At 33.6% G+C, this 20,437-nt stretch overlaps 2 protein-coding genes across 3 annotated transcripts in view; one reads left to right on the forward strand and one right to left on the reverse strand.

Annotated features, from left to right (window-relative positions):
• The window catches only part of LOC125053627 (arf-GAP with coiled-coil, ANK repeat and PH domain-containing protein 2-like), a 28,768-nt gene extending 12,647 nt beyond the window's left edge, over nt 1–16,121 (reverse strand). The window contains exons 1-8 of the mRNA XM_047655073.1: nt 15,885–16,121; nt 15,675–15,791; nt 15,321–15,494; nt 14,698–14,782; nt 14,260–14,403; nt 5,019–5,114; nt 3,646–3,902; nt 774–890 (exon numbers count right to left, since the gene is read on the reverse strand). Coding sequence (XP_047511029.1) covers nt 774–890; nt 3,646–3,902; nt 5,019–5,114; nt 14,260–14,403; nt 14,698–14,782; nt 15,321–15,494; nt 15,675–15,791; nt 15,885–15,937 — 1,043 coding nt within the window. The 5' untranslated portion in view covers nt 15,938–16,121. The remainder of the gene's footprint in view (nt 1–773; nt 891–3,645; nt 3,903–5,018; nt 5,115–14,259; nt 14,404–14,697; nt 14,783–15,320; nt 15,495–15,674; nt 15,792–15,884) is intronic.
• Nucleotides 16,122–16,283: 162 nt separating this feature from the next.
• Nucleotides 16,284–18,186, forward strand: LOC125053637 (transmembrane protein 19). 2 transcript variants are annotated; one of them, XM_047655087.1, is made up of 6 exons: nt 16,284–16,374; nt 16,595–16,833; nt 16,902–17,150; nt 17,217–17,366; nt 17,438–17,758; nt 17,905–18,186. In XM_047655087.1, the coding sequence occupies exons 2-6, from the start codon at nt 16,677–16,679 to the stop codon at nt 18,063–18,065; spliced, it is 1,038 nt and encodes a 345-aa protein (XP_047511043.1). In that variant the 5' UTR covers nt 16,284–16,374; nt 16,595–16,676; the 3' UTR covers nt 18,066–18,186. The 2 variants fall into 2 exon arrangements, with proteins under 2 accessions (XP_047511043.1, XP_047511042.1); XM_047655086.1 differs by having other exon boundaries at nt 16,361–16,484.
• Nucleotides 18,187–20,437: the final 2,251 nt, after the last annotated feature.

Below are 20,437 nucleotides of genomic sequence, written 5' to 3' on the forward strand. Positions count from 1 at the left end.
GTCACACTCCCAGAAGACTCGCGAGTGCGTTGCAGACCTTTTAAGGTTCTTGTCAGAGAAAATGTTGCCTACAAACTTTGCTACATATTCCTATACTATTTGGTTTAATATTTACTTTATATTATAGTAACAGTGCCCCGCAGTTTTACTCATCGTAGTGAGATTCTAGATAATCTCTTCCCGATAATGGACTATCCAATACAAAAAGATTATAATGCGATCCAGTAATCTCTAAGATTAGTTTGATCAAGCAACCTCTTCAGCTTTATAACATTGGAATAGATTTTGTCTTTTTTAACAAACAGCATGAAAAACAACTAACAATTTTATGTCCAACCAAATACGAAAACTTTTTTTTAGAAAATATAGATAACATACACTCACTCTTACACATCCCTACATCACACAACACAGCCAAATTAGGTATTATTTAGTTAATTTTTTTTTCTTGTTGTTTGTTTGATTCTGTAAATTTGTTAACCTTTTTGTAGTAAAATGTATTATGTATTCCATCTCTGGCTATATTTTCAATGTATCTGTTTGTTATTATATATAATTTATGTTAGCTGTAGGATTACGAAATAAATAAATAAACATACAAAAAAGGATTTGCAGTTTGGTCTATGACAATTTTATCTATAGTAAATAAAGCCATCTTATACAAATACGCATTTACACGTGCCTAAAATTTACTTTAGAATTTTTTAAGAATTTTACAAAATTAACATAATGGATAGAATACAAAGGATAACCCGAATTTGCATAAAACTTACTTTGAAGGTGAAAGTACTTCGAAACAATAGCGCCTCTCGCCATCAACCACGAGTTTGACAGTACACAATCTCAAATCCTCTTCCATCACTGTCACGTTTAGTTCGCCTGTCCTCTTTCTATCAAGTATACAAATGTCAAGTTAATAAAAAAATATACTATCAGTATTGTTATAAATATCTTAAAAATAAAAAACAAATGTTCTACGCAATATAGAATTAATAATTTTTGTTATTTTAATTGAGTAAAATACTCCTGAAATACAGTTCTCACTACATACATTGACGGCTCATTAGTCTAGTGGTTAGTACCCCTGACTGCGAATCCATGGGTCCCGGGTTCGATCCCCGGCTGAGACAAACATCGATGTGATGAGCATTTGGTGTTGTGCTTAGGTCTTGGGTGTTTAAATATGTATTTATATGTCTATCTATCTATAATATGTGTGTATATCCGTTGCCTAGTACCCATAACACAAGCTTCACCAGCTTCGCATGGGACTAGGTCAATTGGTGTGAATTGTCCAATCATATTATATATTATATATACATATTTCTAATGTGAGCAGTTTATGACAGTAAATTTTTATTATAAAATGATTTTAAGACTTGACCTAGTGCTTGAGCGTACAAGTCTGCGTGCCCTCAAACAACGACTGTACACGAACGGATTTCTCTTTCTCTATGTGTACCATGCTCCATGCTCTTACAGAGAAGGAAAGCATTATTGACTTTGCACAAATCAAAGAAACAGATACAAGCCAAAGATTAAAGTTTTAGTTATTAATTTTAAGAAATAAAGTAATAATTAAATTAAAATAAAATAAATAAGTATTAATAATTAATAATTAAAGTTAACATTTATAAATTGCGTATTTTATTTAATTTGGTATCGAAAAAATACTACGCGCGATAGCAGTTAAAAGCCAACTGTGTTTACATTATCTTAGTGTTTAGGAGAGTGCTTTAGGATAGTACTTTAGTATTTTTTTTTATAGAACGGGGGGCAAACGGGCAGGAGGCTCACCTGATGTAAAGTGATACCGCCCGCCGCCCATGGACACTCTCAATGCCAGAGGGCTCGCGAGTGCGTTGCCAGCCTTTTAAGAATTGGTACGCTCTTTTCTTGTTCATTATTTATATTTAGTTTATTTATTTCGAATAAAATCTCGTCTTCTATTTGTTCCATAACTACAGTTAGTATTTTGCGTAGAATAGAGCGTATTTGCCGACGTCGTTGCGCGTTCATTGTGGCGCTGTAATGATACTCTACTGGAAGAAATGTAAACGTTCACTCGCAACGCACTAAAGCACTAAAGAACTTGCCTTTCAAGTTGTACTAAAGCACTCTCCTAAACACTAATATAATGTAAATCGGCCTTACTGTCTAGCGAAATGGAATACGCGGGGACACAGCGGGTGAGAGAGACAACAAACTGAATAAAACGCGGGGTTCCCCGGGCATAGATAGTCTATGCCTCGTTTGCAACGTTTAAAGCTCGAAAAGTATCGTTGTATCGGCAATTAAAATATCGCGGATGCCGATATATCGGCAAACCCAAAGTATCGCCGATACGAAAAGAGAACCACTCCTTAACAATAAACAAAACTCGTTTCAGTTTTGTTTCAGAGGAGCAAAAACATAGAACAAAAAGCAATTAATTAGCGCGCCCTTGACCGCAATGACTTACGACCCACTTAGTTTTAGTTGAAGCGTGACCGATATGTTAATATGATACCTTTCAAATGCTTTTTTATGGATGTCGCTATAATTAAAACATTGTCGCACTTAAAATATTGGCAAAACAGGAGTATGTATGGTACTTGTATAATTTAATTTAAAATTATTTTGTACAATATATTTGCAATTTAAAAGCAGAGTTGGCCTTGTGGCTTTATCAAGCGACTCTCATCCCTGGCTGTGCACTGTGACTTTCTGTATATATGCGCATTTAACACTAGCTCAAAGGGAAAACATCGTTAGGAAACCGGCATGCATACCTTCGACCTTTAGACCCAAAAAGTCGACGGTGTGTGTCAGGCACAGAAAGTATAGCGAAATCTGAGGCTCAGACCTAAACGGTTGTAGTGCCAATGGTATTTAAAACTTTAAATAAGGACGTTCGGGAACAAGAATAAAGTATGTTACAGTTAACAATTTTCCAGTCGTATCGCATTCGTCTAACAATTTAATGTATTTACAGCCAAAACTACTTTACGACTTTCCATCTACGTACAGGAAATACTAAATGACAACAGCGTACACATGAATACTTAACACATAGACGATTTACATTACTAAGCGTTAAGTGGATTTTGAACAAAAGAAATTAAACATACATAATATTTTTGCACTCTTAAATATAAGTGCATGAAACATAAATATGAATAAAAAAATCAGGTTAATAAAATCGGTCTACGCTTTTATTATTAACCTTATTTAGCCAAAAAACGAATTTATTTATTTGAAAATAGACACGAAATTACCTATGAACAAAAAAGCATAATCTGTGCGAAACTCATCTGTCATTTTTCATCACAGAGTAAAAACAATTGGGCAGAGACGAAAGAGTATTTTAGTTAAAAAACCAGAGGCGCTATACTTTACAGTCTGGTTATTTATTAACTAATATTTTTTAGACCGATCACCTATCAAGAAAAATCGCACAGATGTGCCTAACAGACGCCGTCACTGTTTGGGTCTAAGGAATGCCGGTTTCCTGACGATGTTTTCCTTCACCGTACGAGCTAGAAAGGAACATCCACGATTGTCTTTGATTCAGTCAACGACTGGGTTGAGTGAATCCAACACTGCACTTGCAGTTATAAAGTGTAATTAGTCAGTAGGTCAGTCAGTAGGGGTTTGATAACTCACCTATAAACAAGTCGATTGTCATACAAATAGAACCATCTTCGATTCCACGTCTTGAAAGCGTTCGAGGTCCTTTTGAACAGATACCCTTGCATTCGTGGCATATTTTTAAGACATGGTGGGTTGAGCATTCCATCCTTTTCCCCCTCTCCCTCGCCAGGCTTACAACTTGGCAGCACCGTATCTTTGCTATTAACAATTGTATGCCGATTCTCCATCTCCTTGTCGAGTGATTTTGTATCGTTACGCATAACTGCGATCTGCAATTCGATTAAGTTTGTACGTATGTAGACCAATTAACTAACATTTTTGTATGATTGACACGCGATTATTGTAAATTAGTATGAAAAGTGGAGTTGATATGTTGAATAATAAAACTTTATTAATTAAACCTATTTGTTGCATTTACGGACAGTGTTACCCACACTAGAACATTCCTGTATGGGTTACAAGATTCCTTCGTGGTACAATAAAAGAACTCGGTGCTTAAAAATATGCAGTGTTTTTACTACGCGAAATAAAGCGAATCAAAATTTGATTAATTAAGTGTGCGTGATATGTATAGGTGTGTATGCACGTGTGTGATCCGATGGAGGCTATATATTCGAGAAGATTCTTAAAAATTAAACATCCCTAATACGAGGACTAGCGTCTGCGTTGGTGGAATCATTTTAGTTGGTCTTAGAATATTGTGAAACAAGACCTGCTAAGTGTGACATCCGTACGTCAATATTGGATTGATATACGTTATAGTTCGCTAAGTTCGCATTTTTCTTAAATTAGTGCCCCGTGGATTTAGACGGCCTTCATTGATAATAATTCATTGGTAATAACACAAGTCTAATTCCAACCAGTAGTTCATGAGATTCAACGAAACAAACAAACAGATAATCAGCTTTAGTATTGTAAGTGTAAATATTTGTGTAGTTATTCTGTTATTATTTGTGATATGACGAGGCAAACGGGCAGGAGGCTCAACTAATGTTTAGCGACACCGCTGCGAGTCCGTTGCCCGCCTTTTAAGTATTGGTACGCTCTTTTCTTTAAAATAACGGAATAATTTTAAAAGTAAAAACACACCATCAAACGTGTGTTTATTTGTAGGAAAATCGAAAATGTTTATGTAAAGGATTAGTTTTCTATAATAATATATTTTGATAGCTTTTTGCACATTTCAAATCAGTGATTTCACTCTTTTATAACTATTTATTATATTAGTTAGATATCAATCAAATTTAGAATAAGTAATACGAAATTAGTATATTTGTATTAGTTTAATAATTCTCTAGGCATGTATTAAAAACGAAGAATTTAGGAAATAAATTATGGAATTAATTAAACAAAAAGAGATCCCTCTGAAATATTTTTAACTTTACCTCGTCAGCCGTAGATTTCAAGAAGGGTTCCAAGTCTTCAGAGAGATCAGCTCCTTGGTGGTTATAGGTGCAACAGGCTTGAAGATACGACAGGAACTGTAAATAAATATCGTCGCTTACTAGGAAGTATGACATCATTATCTGTGCAGTATTGCGTATTATCTTCATTTAAGGATAACGATAATAGATATAATATGGTCTAAAATATCTATATTTATTCAAAAAAATATTTTTATATTGAAAAGGTCACTATACGATGTCAATGCTCCCTGGTATATTCGCAATAACGACCTCCATCGGGACCTTAATGTAGAGGACGTCGCCACAATAATAAAAAAGACTGCTGGAGCCCACGAACATAGGCTCCACCATCACGTGAATGTCGAGGCTACTCAACTCCTTGACACCACGGGCATAGTGAAAAGACTTAAAAGGACAAAGCCATTTGAACTAGTGAATTAGTGTTAGAGCACGTCAGTATTAAGTGCTACACAGTGAGTGAAAAAAAAATAGAACATAAGAACAGAGTGTCTTCCCTTCAATAGAGACTGTAAGTAGTGTTATTGGACACTTTCTTATATAAAAATCCTTATTAGTAAACTAGGTAAGGCTTAAATTAGTTTTAAGTTAGGCTAGATTGTAATGTTCCATGACGTCTTAGTAAAGACAGATGTATAAAAAAAATAAAAAAAAGCTATAAGGTGTTATTAGGTTATCTAATTACAGAAGGTCCTTTAACTAAATAATTTAACCGTCTTAGTATTGCATGAATCTCGAAGAAAGATATGTTTTGATGGCCTTTATTTGTTATTTCTAATAAGTTGATTTCAAAACTAACTTAAATTCACATACATAAAATAAAATTAAAAACCTATAACATGGAATTTTATTTCGAAATATTTAACCACCCTACTGTCTTAGTGGTTAGCGCAAAATTATACAAAGTCTATAGTATAATCATCATCGCGCCCCAAAACTATAATTTGTTTTACCTTAAAAATATTAATAAAACCCGTCCCCTATTGAGGGATAATCTAAACGCTGTTAACAAGATACAAAACTTCCTTTTATCTATTTGTTTAAAATCTTTTATCTATTTGATTAAATGTAAAATGTGAGTTATTTTAATCCCAACACACTTTCACTTTACATAAATGCCATCTTTATAATATATTACATAGGCACGTATAATAGGAGAATTCGCAAAACGTTTACCTCGTTGGCCAATCACAATCGTCAATTTAAATATCGAACACTTTTACACTTTCACAATTTAGCGTCTTTAAACGCTAAGCGAGCAGCCTTGCCACCGCGCCAACGAAAACTAAGTACCTGTCGAACTTAGAATGACTAATCCGATGACGATTCGCCGATACGTTATCGTAGATTCCGTATTTACTATAACTTATTATAGCGGTAAATTGGGGACATTGGATGGGTTCACCCATAGATAATAGATTTTTATACGAGGCGACATAGGCGTTTATTGGGTTCATACCATAACCAGCATTTTGTGGCTTCCGTCCAAAAACAGTTTCATTGAGAAACAAATCCACAACCTCAGATTTATACGGGATGTGTACTATACGCGATGGTTGTACGTAGGCCTTGAGTTCGTTTATACCCAATATTTTTTTTTTATTTGTACCACAATATTAGGACAAACGCATGATATAAACAAATTTACGTACATATAGAAATATGAAAAGCTGTGCCGTGTCTACATCATGCGGACACGACTATAACATATTATGAACAGAGTTACTTTGGAATTTATTATTAATTAATTCCATTTATGACATGTGTAATGAAGTTCTGGTCAAAGTAAATTGTTCGCTTTGGAATGGAACGTATTCTTCAGTAAATATTTAAAAAAATCGCGTATAACCCACGCGGTTATTCTGAGTTAACGAACTGCTATAGAGAAAAATTGTACTCTACCATACAATGGACCTTGCGATAGTTTTATCAAGTACAGGAATAAAATTATTGTGGTTTTTAACAGCTGGAACGTATCATATATTAACTATACAATTTGTACTAAAGTGTGTAAAGTACGATAAGTAAGATATTAACTTTACAGATTTGTGCAACGGTTTAGTACCAAATACTTTCACTTAACTTCTCAAGTTTTCTATACATCAGAGGATTTGTTCGGATTAATACCCGCAGTTGAGTTTCATCATCGTACATCGAGGCAGAATACGAAATTTCACCCGTATCAACTCGACGTCCGTCGTTCCACAACTGAGCGTTTTTAAGGCAGTTTTTGCCGCGCACCACCACTATGTGGAACCAGCTGCCCACTGAAGTATTTCCGAACCAATTCGACAAAGGGTCCTTCAAGAAACCAATTCTTAAAAGGCCGACAACAAACTCGCGAGCCCTCTGGCATTGAGTGTCCATAGGGGCGGTATCACTTAACATCAGATGAGCCTCCTGCCCGTTTGCGCCCTGTTCTATCAAAAAAAAAAACTTATAAATAATAACTGTAATGCTTCTACGTTTTACGTGTTCATCGACGATAATAACCTACCCTTAAATAGATTAACATCTCATAATTATAACCTAAAACATTTAGTGTTAATTTAGTGGATATAAAAATTGATATTTTTCAAAGCGCTATATATATATGCTACATACACTAAAATAGATTTCACGTCAGGGCATACAACTCTCAGATAAAAATTATCGCAATTATCACGGTGTATATAAAGTTTAATTTTATTTATAGAAGACACTTATATAAAACCACATATTTTTATCGCATATCAAACCGCGTATTACGCAGCCTCAATATTCAATAATATTGCATGAACGATTGATCTACTTAATTGACACTGTCTGAATTCACTAGGATAGCATCATTCATAATTTGTTGAAAAGGTTTGATTCTTTATTGTTTTGTATTAATAAGTTTTTATTACTACAAAACAATAAATAGCAACATATGGAACAATTTGTTATTCAGACTTTTTTGGTTTGCTTAAACGGATTAAAACCCTATTTGTACTAAAACAAACTTTTCAAATGCATATAAGCAAAATTTGGTTTTATTTCATTCACTGCAAACATTTATTACCATTATGTTAAAAGACATTTTCTAATGCTTCAAAAACAGTTTTTTGGGATTTTCTGTATATTTTTTACAATTTTCCTCTGTATAAAAACCACAGGATAAATAAGAAATAATCGAATTGGTCCAGCCGTCTTTTTCAGCTTAGCAACAATTTATGCGATTATTTTTTTATCGATAAAGATATATTGAACGTTATTTGTAGGTTTGTTTAGTGCGCTTACTACAACTAACTCTAGATGGCTTTCCAGGATGCGTACTGAGGCCAAATAACGCTGCGCATTGCAATATCTTTAGTTCTATATTTAGTGTTACACATTATTGTTAATGTTGTGTGTGTATATAAATGTTTCTTTCATTTTAACAGTATAATAAGGTAAAGATAGCCTTGTTCTTTGGCACTAAACGAATTGTTCTTATCTCTTAGGAAAACCCCTATTCAATACAGACAAAATTATGGTTCAGCTATAAATATATATTTCGTTCGTACATATGGGAAAGCCGTAAATATATATATATATATGGTATTTTTAGATTTTGACAAAACAATAAAGTTTCGGCTATGACCATTTTTGTAACCAATTCCCACGGGCCAAGTAATGAACGTATTGTTGTGTCGAATAGTTCACAGACAATGCATAATCGCAATTAAAATCCATCGTCACCTTGGTGAATTAAATTACGCAATTAAAATTGCAATCACTGACACGAACGGTGCCGGACTGGCTTCTGAATATTGACCTCATATGAGACCTTAGGGAAATACAGAAACGAGACTTATGACAGAGCGCGAACTATGACCTCCAATGTCAAAATCCAACACGTTTTTGCCAAACGGGAGTAAACTTAGCGCACTCTCATTTCTTGGCTCCATTGAAATAGACTGTTTGATTATCATTATAGAATACTCGCACCCTTCCAATCCTATTTATTCTGTTGTTGTTTCGTATTTATATTAAATTAAACTTCTGTGTTTGTTGAAACCAAACAGTCAAATAGGTCAGACACTTTTATGAAGACGGTATACCTTGATATATCTTATTATGTTGATCATTGCATTTGACGTGCGAAATGGTTGGAGACAAAGCGGCGACGTTAAAATAACCGCAAGATTTTAGTTACGCTTTTAGCAGGTAATTAAGTTAGGGAGCGTTCAAGTATTACGTAACGCAATTTTTGGATTATTGACCCCCCCTCCATGAACTCGCCGTAACGTTTTTCAGTACCTAAGTACAGTACTGACTCAGTGGCGTAGCTAGGCAACCAAGGGCCCTGGGGCAAATTGAAAAATGGGGCCCCCTGCTGTGTAAACTGAATAGGTTTTATCAAATAAAAATATGATATACAAATATTTTAAAAATGCTAAGCTACTTAAGCTACTTTGTGCACTGCAGGGCAGAAAGAATTTAGGGGAATTCCCTAGGCATATTTCATAGTATAATGTCATAATGTCATATGGTGTTATTTTGTGGGGTAATGCAGCTGACATTAAATCGATATTTGTAGTGCAAAAGCGGGCTATAAGAGCGATCTGTGGGTTGTCCCCACGGGAGTCGGTCCGAAGCAAATTTAAGGAATTACATATTTTGACTCTGGCAAGTCAATACATTTATGAGAATATTTTGTATGTGCGGAAAAATATAGATATCTTTAAAAAGAATAGTAGCTTCCATAATTATAGTACTCGTAATAAAGACAAAATTAGCGCACCAACCAGAAGGCTGCATAAAACGAGTAATTCTTTCCGAGGCAATTGTATACGTTTTTTCAACAAAATCCCTAGTGAGATACAAGCGTTGTCAATAAATAAATTTAAATCGTACATTAAAGTAAAACTGCTTGCTAAGGCTTATTATAATATAAATGAATATTTAAACGATCCTAGTGCTTGGATATGAGTTGCTCCAGTATATATTATAGGTAACACGACTGAATCTCTCGGCTGCATTTCCAGACTCTGGGGCGATCGTCAACATCCACGACTGTTTTAATGTAAAGTGGGAACAAACCGTGATCCATGTGGTATCCAATTATTTCAGTATTATTATTATTTTCTTATGTAGCCAAGTCCACATTTCAAGGATCGTCATGCTCGCTTAAATGTCATTGCTTGTGGCGGCGTCCATGCGTCGGGTTGTCTCTCTCCCTAAAATATGGCGAGGGGGGCGATGGCTGGCCATGCGTCATACTCGTGAACGGGTGCTGCTTGTGGTGACTGGTCGTACTTGAATTCGTGTATGCGGTGATGTTAATTATTTCGACTATGTGTTTGCGTGTTGTTCCCACGAGAATGTAAGTGCGTGCTCCTATTTCACCATGCCTCCTGCTGATAGGGGACAAGTCTTTGTTTTTATTTATGTTCTTATTATTAATTACTTAAAATGTCATGTGGAACATGGTGTAATGGTTGCAGCTCCTTACAAACGTTGTGTAAAAAAAAAAAAAAAAAAACATGGCGATTAAAAAGAGTGGCGGAGAGTTTATTGCCAGTTCTTCTCTTCCGTTCTACGCCCTTGATTTGAGAACTGGCAGTAAATGTAAAATTAGAAGCATTAATATTTATATCTTTAATGACGAATCACAAGTGTACATTGTGTTACCTACGTGAATAAATGATTTTTGAATTTGAATTTGAATTTGAATAACTTTTGAATTTCTCTCAACTGAGTTGTCATGATTAAAGTGGGGTTGCAACCTGTCATATTTATTTTGAAAATGGGAGAGATTTCCAAAATTTCAGTTCGATCGAGATTTCTGGTAAGGATTTGAGGGCCCCCTGAGCTTGAGGGCCCCGGGGCACTGCCCCGCCTAGCCCCTAGGTAGCTACGCCACTGAGTACTGTACCCAAGTCTAGTAAAGCGTTTGGTGACCACCTAGTGACTCTTTTGTTACTATTATGTGGTGTAAGTAGAAAATAATATTAACAATAACGCGTAATTCAATCCCCACCCCACATCGTTTTACAAAAAGACCCCCCCCCCCCCAAATTCGTTACGTAATACTTGAACGCTCCCATAGTAGGTTTATGTCAAATTAATAGCCGAAAAGGAATATGTATGTTACACATAGTACGACATGATGTGTAAGCTTTCTTTATATGGTAAAACGAAAATTGTACTGAGTCATAGCCGATTCATTGATATCTAATTACAATGTATTTAATTTGTACAATTTATGTATTTAAGTAGAGTAGTGTCGTAATATCCTCATCTCAGTATTTATTGAATATAAATTACAGCGAGTGGGATTTTAAGGCGAGGTGTTTTTCTAGGGGGTAAATTCAAGCAGTACATATGTTTTAACATCGCTCTGTACAGAGTAAATTATCTCGCATGTGAACTCTGACGCATCATAATCATTTGTCGCTTCGTCACGATTTGCCAAGGACATGAAATTGACCAAAACCAATCGAAATTAACAAAATTAACAAAGCGCTAGGCTTTTCACAGAATACTTCTGAAACTGTTTAAATTAGTTTAATGTTTAGAGATACCGCCGCCCATGGACACTCACACTGCCAGAAGGCTTTGCAAGCGCGCTGCCTGCGTTTTAAGACTTGGGACGCTCTTTTCTTGAAGGACCCTAAGTCGAATTGGTTCGGATATACCTCAGCACCTGGTTCCACATAGTGGGGTGGACGGCAAAAATTGCTTTAATTAACGCTCAAATTTATATGAAAAAAAATGCCTGTTGCATCTTCGATCCCAATAAAATCAAGTTTGATTAGACTACATTTAATGACAACTTGAGTCCTACCACTTAACTTAATTAAAAGCTGTTAAAGATTAACGCATAAGGCACGGGAGCGGACAGTATTGCGTTGCAGTCACTATTCAAGAATAGTACGAACAAAGAGGTTGGTTTAAGAATATTTTTTTTGTGTTTCAAACCAGCATCATGAGCCATAATTGACATACAAACTTTAATGACGTAGGATAAGAAGAACACGCACATCCATTCCATTAAAATAAATATTTATATATATACTAGTGGACCCGACAGACGTTGTCCTGCATGATATTTCAAGCAATTAGTAAAGCAAAGTATGAAAGTACCGACTGCAGCGCCATCTGGCGGGCTGATTTGTGAATCTAAACCATTCCCAGATTCCCTTGAACACACACAAAAAATTTCATCAAAATCGGTCCAGTCGTTTGACAGAAGTTCAGTGACATACACACTCACAGAAGAATTATATATATAAAGATGTAGGTATAGCCGAGTCCATTCACTAATTATATACAACTGCGCAAACAATCACACGAGCCCAAGGATACAAAAATATAACGGTAATGTAAAATTATGTTAATAACAAGTATTGACGTAATAAAACAGGTGAACACGACGTAGCGGTTACTACATTACGAATTCAGTGTTGATATGTTTACTTAGTCACGCATTGTTTTATACTGATTCGATAGCCTGGGTGTTACGCAATGGGAGGCCTAGGAGGTACACTAGGAAATACACGTATATATCCTCCGTGTGCGATAAGATATAACAATTCGTCATAGTCGTAAAATAATGACAGATCTGACAAATAGTAAACTTTACAGGGCAGCCATTTCAAAATAATATAATCATGTTAGTTTTTGTCATAACTATTTTAATTCATATTCCGTTATTATGAAAATTGGCATACAAGCAAACAAAAGGGTTTGTTTTGAAAAAACTAAAAAAATAACAACATTAAATTTAACACAGTTTTCTAGAAAAATCACGTTTCTATCAAATCCGTACCGAATGATTAATTTGAAATTCAAAACACATGGAATTTTTATTTTAATGTAGCCGTAATATTTAGTCAATGTAGTATCCAAATATGATAAAACATGGATTTTTTTCAAATCCGACATTGTTCTACGATCATGACGAATTGTTCCATGTGCCTCGTACGAACACGAATTATCTGCGTAATCGCCAATGGTTTTAGACAACTACAATACAATTTATGAAGATGAAAACATTTTCCACCTTACCAAAGAGGGAATATATGAAAAAGCGGGAGGACTTTGCCTTAATTTTTTTAAACATTTTTTTAAATTTAAAATATTAAGTTGTTTGTTTAATTATGAATATTGACTTATGTGTTCTGTTTCGTATATTTTGTTAACAATGAAATCTGTTTTGGCTTTGTATATTGTCTAAGCGTTTTATTCTATAATATGTGTATATAAAGATTACTTATCTAAAATAAATAAGATGTAGTATTAACAAAACCTAATATTCAAATGCGCGTAACTAACGTCCACAGTCACATACAAGCAAGCTTGCCATGTAACTTCTGAAGCGATTTCAAGGATAAACTGTATTATATTATCAATAATTGACTAGCATTAGCACTTCCGAACAAAGCCCTAACGACGAAATCCAATTTCGTTTTAATAACGCTGACGTCACAACCTAAAATTACATGGTAGGATACTTAAAACAAAACATATCATATATTCATTTAGCTAACGCAATATTAGCGTCAAAAAATGATTCATATGCTCTTACGGACAAGCTAAGGCTAATGATGTAAGTAGGTGTGTTTATCTATTTGCCTATAGGCTTCCTGATAATGTGCCTGTTGAATAAAGAAATTAGTTTTTTTGAAAAACTTCCAAACTGTGGTGAAACATTTCATTTATATAATTAATTTCACTGCTAAAAACAATAATTTTATCTTATTGTAGTTTCAGTTTTCAGGCATTATATAGATTAACTTGTTTTATACATGAAGTGATTAAGATTATTTATTACATAATAGCCTCCTTCCTAATTAGTACAGACATCATATAATTGAAGGCTATGGTTGGGGCGACACGCTTTTTGGGCTAGACAGGTTTCTATAGCAAGGTCTCCATAAATTTTATTATTTCCTACGTAACATTTTATATTTGGAATCAGATTGAGAATATATACATTAAGCTGATTGGTTATCACACTTGTTAATGTATGACATGCTGTAACCACTCAATAAGAGAAGACAATAGCATCTGTTCCATAGCTACCTAATACCTAATTTATTTTTGGCAAGTAGGTAGTCAGGCTTTCTGTGCCTGACACATTTGACTTTTGGGTGTTTCTTCTACATAGTTTTTAATTTGTAATCCCTACTTATGTCAAATAATTTCTTAATATACATTTTTAATACTAAGCACAGAAATAAGTACTACTTACAGTTGCTAATATTTCATGTCGTTTTCTGGCCTGTAGCATCGTAATCTTCTGAACATGATCAAGTGCAGTGTGACGGAAACAAGATCTTGTAGCCAGTAGGAGATTCACAACTTCCTCTACATCAGTTGCCTTGTGACGTGACACCTTTGAGAATAAAATAAAGGCATACATTTAGCTTTAAATAAATCATTTAGACAAAAGGAAGCAGTGGTCTCATTTAAGAAAAACTTATATTTTAGTTTTGAAGGGACATTTTCATATTGCGAGAAGCCCTCATCCATTCATTTAAAATATAATAACTAAATGAGAATTTTTTTGGTATATTTAGTGCTTGCAAAATATTACAAACTACGGGACCTCCTTATATGTTTCTTAATGATGGGGTATTAGTGATTCAATTGTTATTAGATAATAAGTATTTCAGTATATAACCAGTACCTGTGAATTTCTTATCAGAGCAATATCTAGGTCATTTGAGATTTTGTCAAAGTGATGTTTGCTCTCCTTTACCCCTTTAATATCTCTGAAACAAAAACCAAACATAAACAATAATTATCCGTAAGCAAGATGATTCATTGCATTATAACTTGGAACCTGATAGTGAATCACAATAATACAGAAATAATTATCATGTATGTTAATATGCTTGGTAAAAATAAGATATAATTTACAACAAGTTATATTACCATCTAACATATAAGCTAATATTTAAATCTATTATGAATCTAAGGGTTAATTTGAATATTTTCTATTGAATTGTTAGACTGAACAATATACCAAAATAATGTGTAATCTCTTTTTGTAGGATACAAAAGGCAACAAAAAGTTATTCACAATACTTAATAAACCTATTACATATCTATGAGGTGTCAATGAACTTTATAGATAAGTTTATGATTTAGACAGATCATTAAAAGTCAACTTCACAACTTTTATCATCCCTATTTCTATAATCTACTAGTTCTAACATTTTTTTCATTATTAAATATCAAAAATCTGTATTCATTAAAATCTGCAAAAACAGGTTATGATGATACTATTTCATTAATTACCATACTTACACTTTGATAAATGCACTGAGATTCTTAAGTATAGTCCTTGATGCTTGGTCAAGCAATATAGAGTGGAATTTGGTCATCTCTTGCAAAGCATGTATCATTCTATTAAGCATAGACATAATTGATGGGTCCTCAGAGAAGTTACCACTCAGATCCCATAGTGCATTTGTAAATATGCTGCAAATAATGTTGTTATAAAGTAATTATAAAAACTTGTAAATATTGAATATGTTTGAACTAAGGAATAACCTAATTAGCCATATCCTGTCTGTGGTTGTAACCATTGATTTGAAATAATGGCTTATCATGATATGGCTTAAAAAGACTCTGATATGTAATAAAACCATTAAAACTCACCTTCTCTGGTTCATGTACGTTTTTCCAGTTTCTATCATAACAGAACATGTCTTAAGGATTTTATCAAGCTTTTGTTCCAACGCGTCAATACTTGATTCTTCTGTTTCCAGCTGTTCCCTAAACAGTCGTTGTTGATATGATTAAACCACAAAGCACGTAGAAAGATACACTTTCTATTGCATACTTTCAACTAACAGTGTGGTAACTTACCTAAATTTGGGAGAGTCTCGTAAACATTCATCAAAATCAATTACAGGCTTCATCGTGCACTTTCGTAATACTGTATTATTAAACAACAAAGCCCATAGCTTAATTTTTTTCCTGAGACATTAATAAACAACACAACATAAATGCTACACCAAATCAAAATTAATTAAAATACAAAAAAAAGCAATATAAAAACACTAGTAAGCAAAACTAACTCAATCAGCCGATTTTACTTTGATGATTGATTGAAGTTTGTATTCAATAATCAAGCTTTATTATGTCAGTGAATAACAAATGACAACTGACAAGATTGTCAGTGATTGTCATTGGCAGATGCCAACGTCAAGATTCACTGGTCCAATGAGGAACAGTGTCGTCGCTGGTCGTCGCCACGGGCCACCGGCCACCTGTGGTCGGTCAGTGGTCACTCAGCAGTCAGCAGTCAGCACCTGCCAAGTGCCAATTGCAATAGAATTTAGAGATGATTAGTATAGTATGTATTTTTATTTGTAAACATAAAAACTCTTTAAAAGTTTAAAATTCGGAAATCGGTTAACTAGCAATTTCACTTACTTTCAGACACTGTAATTCTGCCCATTTATTGATAGCATTTTTTTCTTTTAATATATTCCTTTATATTATTGGTATAATAATATTTTTAAAAGAATATGTTTGCTTTGATATATATTTCATTAATTTATTTTTATTTGCAGCTAAAAACAGGTTGTTGGTCTTAACAATTTTATTGGTTGTTTTCATATTGATATTTAATGCTGGAAGGAAATTATTATAAAAATGGAAATCAAGAAAAATGACATGGAAGATAAAAAGGGAATACAAAATAATCATGTCTTCTCAGTGCTTTCAATTGCTATTGCAATACCATTGTCTATGTCTTTTTGGATTATAAACATAATTTACTCAAAATTATTTCAGAGTGAAGGTTTTGATGGTATGTAATGAAACCTAAATTAAATTACTTAGTTCCAGTTGTTATTAAATTTCGTGTTTTTTTTACAGACTTCCCTGTGATATCTCCTGGCAGATGGCTAGCATCATGTTTAATACCAATACCAATAGCTGTTTATGGCTACAAGAAAAGAACTTTAAATCTCAGTGGGGCCTTACTTGCCCTTGTTGTTGGTTTTGTTCTTGTTCTATCTAACTATTGCTTTGTAATTATATTATTGACATTTTTCTTTACCTCATCAAAGGCATCTCACTTTCGTCCACATCTAAAACGGAAATTTGAAGAGGACTTTAAAGAAGGTATAAAAGTATTTGATTACAAATTGAGATTCTCAAATTTGAATTTTATTTATATCTTTCAAATAGGTGGCGAGAGAACATGGGTTCAAGTACTGTGTAATGGAGGAATGGCTACTCAGCTTGCACTTCTGTATTTAATTGATGTTGGGTCTTCCGAGCGACCTATTGACTTTATTAAAGACTATCGAGCATCATGGTTGAGTATGGGAGTACTTGGTAAATCAAATTAAGCTTATAATAATATTTAAATTTGCTTTAAATGTTACAGATCTAACCTTTTTTTTCAGGAGTACTTGCTTGCTGTAATGGGGACACATGGGCCTCAGAATTAGGCACAGTTTTGTCTAAATCTGATCCATATTTGATTACTACTTTTAAGAAAGTACCAAAAGGAACAAATGGAGGCGTTAGTTTAATTGGAACTGTTTTAAGCACTGTTGGGGGACTTGTAATAGGAATTGCACATTATTTATCTATTTTATATTTTGCTGATACAAACATACTTACATATGCACCTCCTCAATGGCCTATTATTATCTATGGAGGAATTAGTGGTCTCATTGGAAGTGGTATTGATTCACTTATGGGGGCGACTATGCAGTATAGTGGTATGAACTTTTACATGCTTCTCTAATGCCTTAGATTCCTCTTTATGGTTTTTAATCTTAGTTATTACCAAGGAATAAAATATCTTGCAATATTATTCATAATGGGTGTTTCTTACATGATTTTAAAATTGCTTTTTTTCTTTTAGGTGTTGATAAAGCGGGTAAAATAGTATCCCACTCAAGTATGTCTATAAAACATATAAGCGGAAAAAATATTTTGGATAATAACAGTGTTAATTTAATTTCAACAATTATTATGGGCTTGATGATTCCTACAATAAGTAAACAATTTTGGCCAATAGTTTAAATTGCATAATGGTTATGCATATGACGCAACTTTGTCCATTTAAAAGGCAGCATTTCATTAATGACTAATTAATAAATTATTTTTATATGGGTTCTTATAACAAATAAATGTAAAAAATTTGTACATGTAGTTTGTTTTAAGGGTATATCAATAATAATAATCGAATAAAATCAAAATTATTTTGCTTTATGAACTTGTTGCTTGAAATGGTGTAAGGTGAGTGAGGGGAAGATTGAACGGTTTTTTGATGAGATGAGTTGTGTTTGAACCTCTTGTAGAATAAATATTAACCTGTACTAATTAATGGCTTTGATTAGTAAATAGCAATAACAATACTTTTATATAATATCAATAACTTATTGTTAAATCAATTCCAAAGCATAGAAAATAATTAAATAAAAAAATAAAGGTGCGACTACAAAACAGGGTAAAGATGGAAACGAGACGGGGAAAGATTGATTTTTTTCCAAAATCGTTAAAATTTATGTAAGATGTCGTCAACGGTTTTAAGTCCATAGCCTTTAGAGCTATTACGCACTGTCGACTTGTCGCCGCGACTCGGTCACTTCGGCGACCAAAACATATACGTCCAGTCGTTACGACAGTTGCTCGCAGTGTGAATGCTTCCATTTGAAGCCATGCTCATTGCTCCTATTGGTCGCCAGCGACCGGCAGTCGCTTGTGTGTCGCCACGACGCGGCGAGTCGCCCAGTCGCTTGGGCGACCGACGACCAAGTGCGTAGACATCTATTTAAACTGTAGAAACTCACAGTCGCCAGCGACCGAGTCGCCGGCGACAAGTCGACAGTGCGTAATAGCTCTTAGTGTCTTGAAAACTTACATCTGACATTAGTGAAAAAATACCTTTATTTAACAAAGATACAGCTAATTGTTTGTTTTTTATATATCAATCTTACTCTAAAGGGGAAAGATTGAAACAGACGTTCTCAAACTTTTGCCATCTCAATTTTCCACGAATCCCATCATAAAATTTAGAGGATATATTTTTTTTGAATTGGAATAACGGCCGTAAAAACATCACTACATTTTATTTGCCTGTGCCATGTTCGAGAGGACGGGGTTCCCTTCTTTCGGAATAATATACGGGTCAGTATGTTAGTGCACGACGTTTACAGAATATAAGTGAACCAATCTGGTCCTGGAACATGGTTCTTTGTATCATGTGGTAATAAAACGTTCCACGAGAAAAATTACTTATTTACTAGATAGCTCAAAATTCCATTTTTCCAAAACTAAAGCCATTCGCTAATCTCCTTTCGAATTCACGAGCAAAGACAGGAGGGTGACCTAATATAATACTTTTAACGCCAGTTTTTATTTTAAGTAAAAATTTAGATAGATAAGATAGTTAAAATCGGATTTTAATTAATTTAATTTTTACTTTTCATATTCCGTAATGTATACAATATACATAGTTACATTGTCACACATATACCCAGAACGCACCATAAGCGTTAATACAACTACTACGACGAATGCTTAGTTTTATTATTTTATCATGTAAGGGTTTTTAGCAGTAAGAATAGAATTATATTCAGATTAGTCTAATATCGACTATCGTTTAATAACACTTATATTTTTTAATCAATAAAGTTTCTTTTATATTTTTTAAAAAAATCTATTGAATACCGTCGCGATTTGACTGGCGCAGCCGGTAGGATACACGTCGTGATCCTGTGCCTGTGTAGACCTGACCTGTGTTTAAACGCATTTAACGGGTATTTCAAAACCAAATAAATTTGTCATATAACGAGCGATCGGAAAAAGTGAAACGTGAAAATTAAAAATCAAGTGTAACAGTTAGAAGTGGAAGAAATGGGTTCCAGATTTATGTGAGTAAACCTCTTCACATTCCAACCTGTCCCGTTTTATTTCCGTTTGACTGTGTAGAAATAGATTTAAGTAACTTTTAAGTTGATATGTAATTAAATGGAATTAAAAATAAAATATAAAATTATATGAGTTATAACTTACAATAAATAAATACAGTATAAATAAAATTATATTGAATTATAAAATAAATTAAAATGAAAAATAAAAGTATATTCTTTTTAATTTCTATATTGTAATAAATATAGGTATATAATTAACTGTTATTGCTAAAATTAAGATGCAGGAAATACGCACAATCCCATCCGATATTTTAAATATTGTACCCATATTCGGGGGAGATCAGAAATTATTAAATTTAAGAAAAAGCGAGAATTATATTATTATATTTTTTTTATAATATAATAATTAATATTAGTTAATTAAATTAGTTGGCCTGAGTTAAAAACAATAATTCTTATCCAACTTTTCGGAGACCCTAGAACTAAAGAATACATTTCAATTATTGAATTAGAAAATAT

The sequence above is a fragment of the Pieris napi genome, chromosome 11 (assembly GCF_905475465.1).
Source record: "Pieris napi chromosome 11, ilPieNapi1.2, whole genome shotgun sequence".
Taxonomy (NCBI): Eukaryota; Metazoa; Arthropoda; class Insecta; order Lepidoptera; family Pieridae; genus Pieris; species Pieris napi.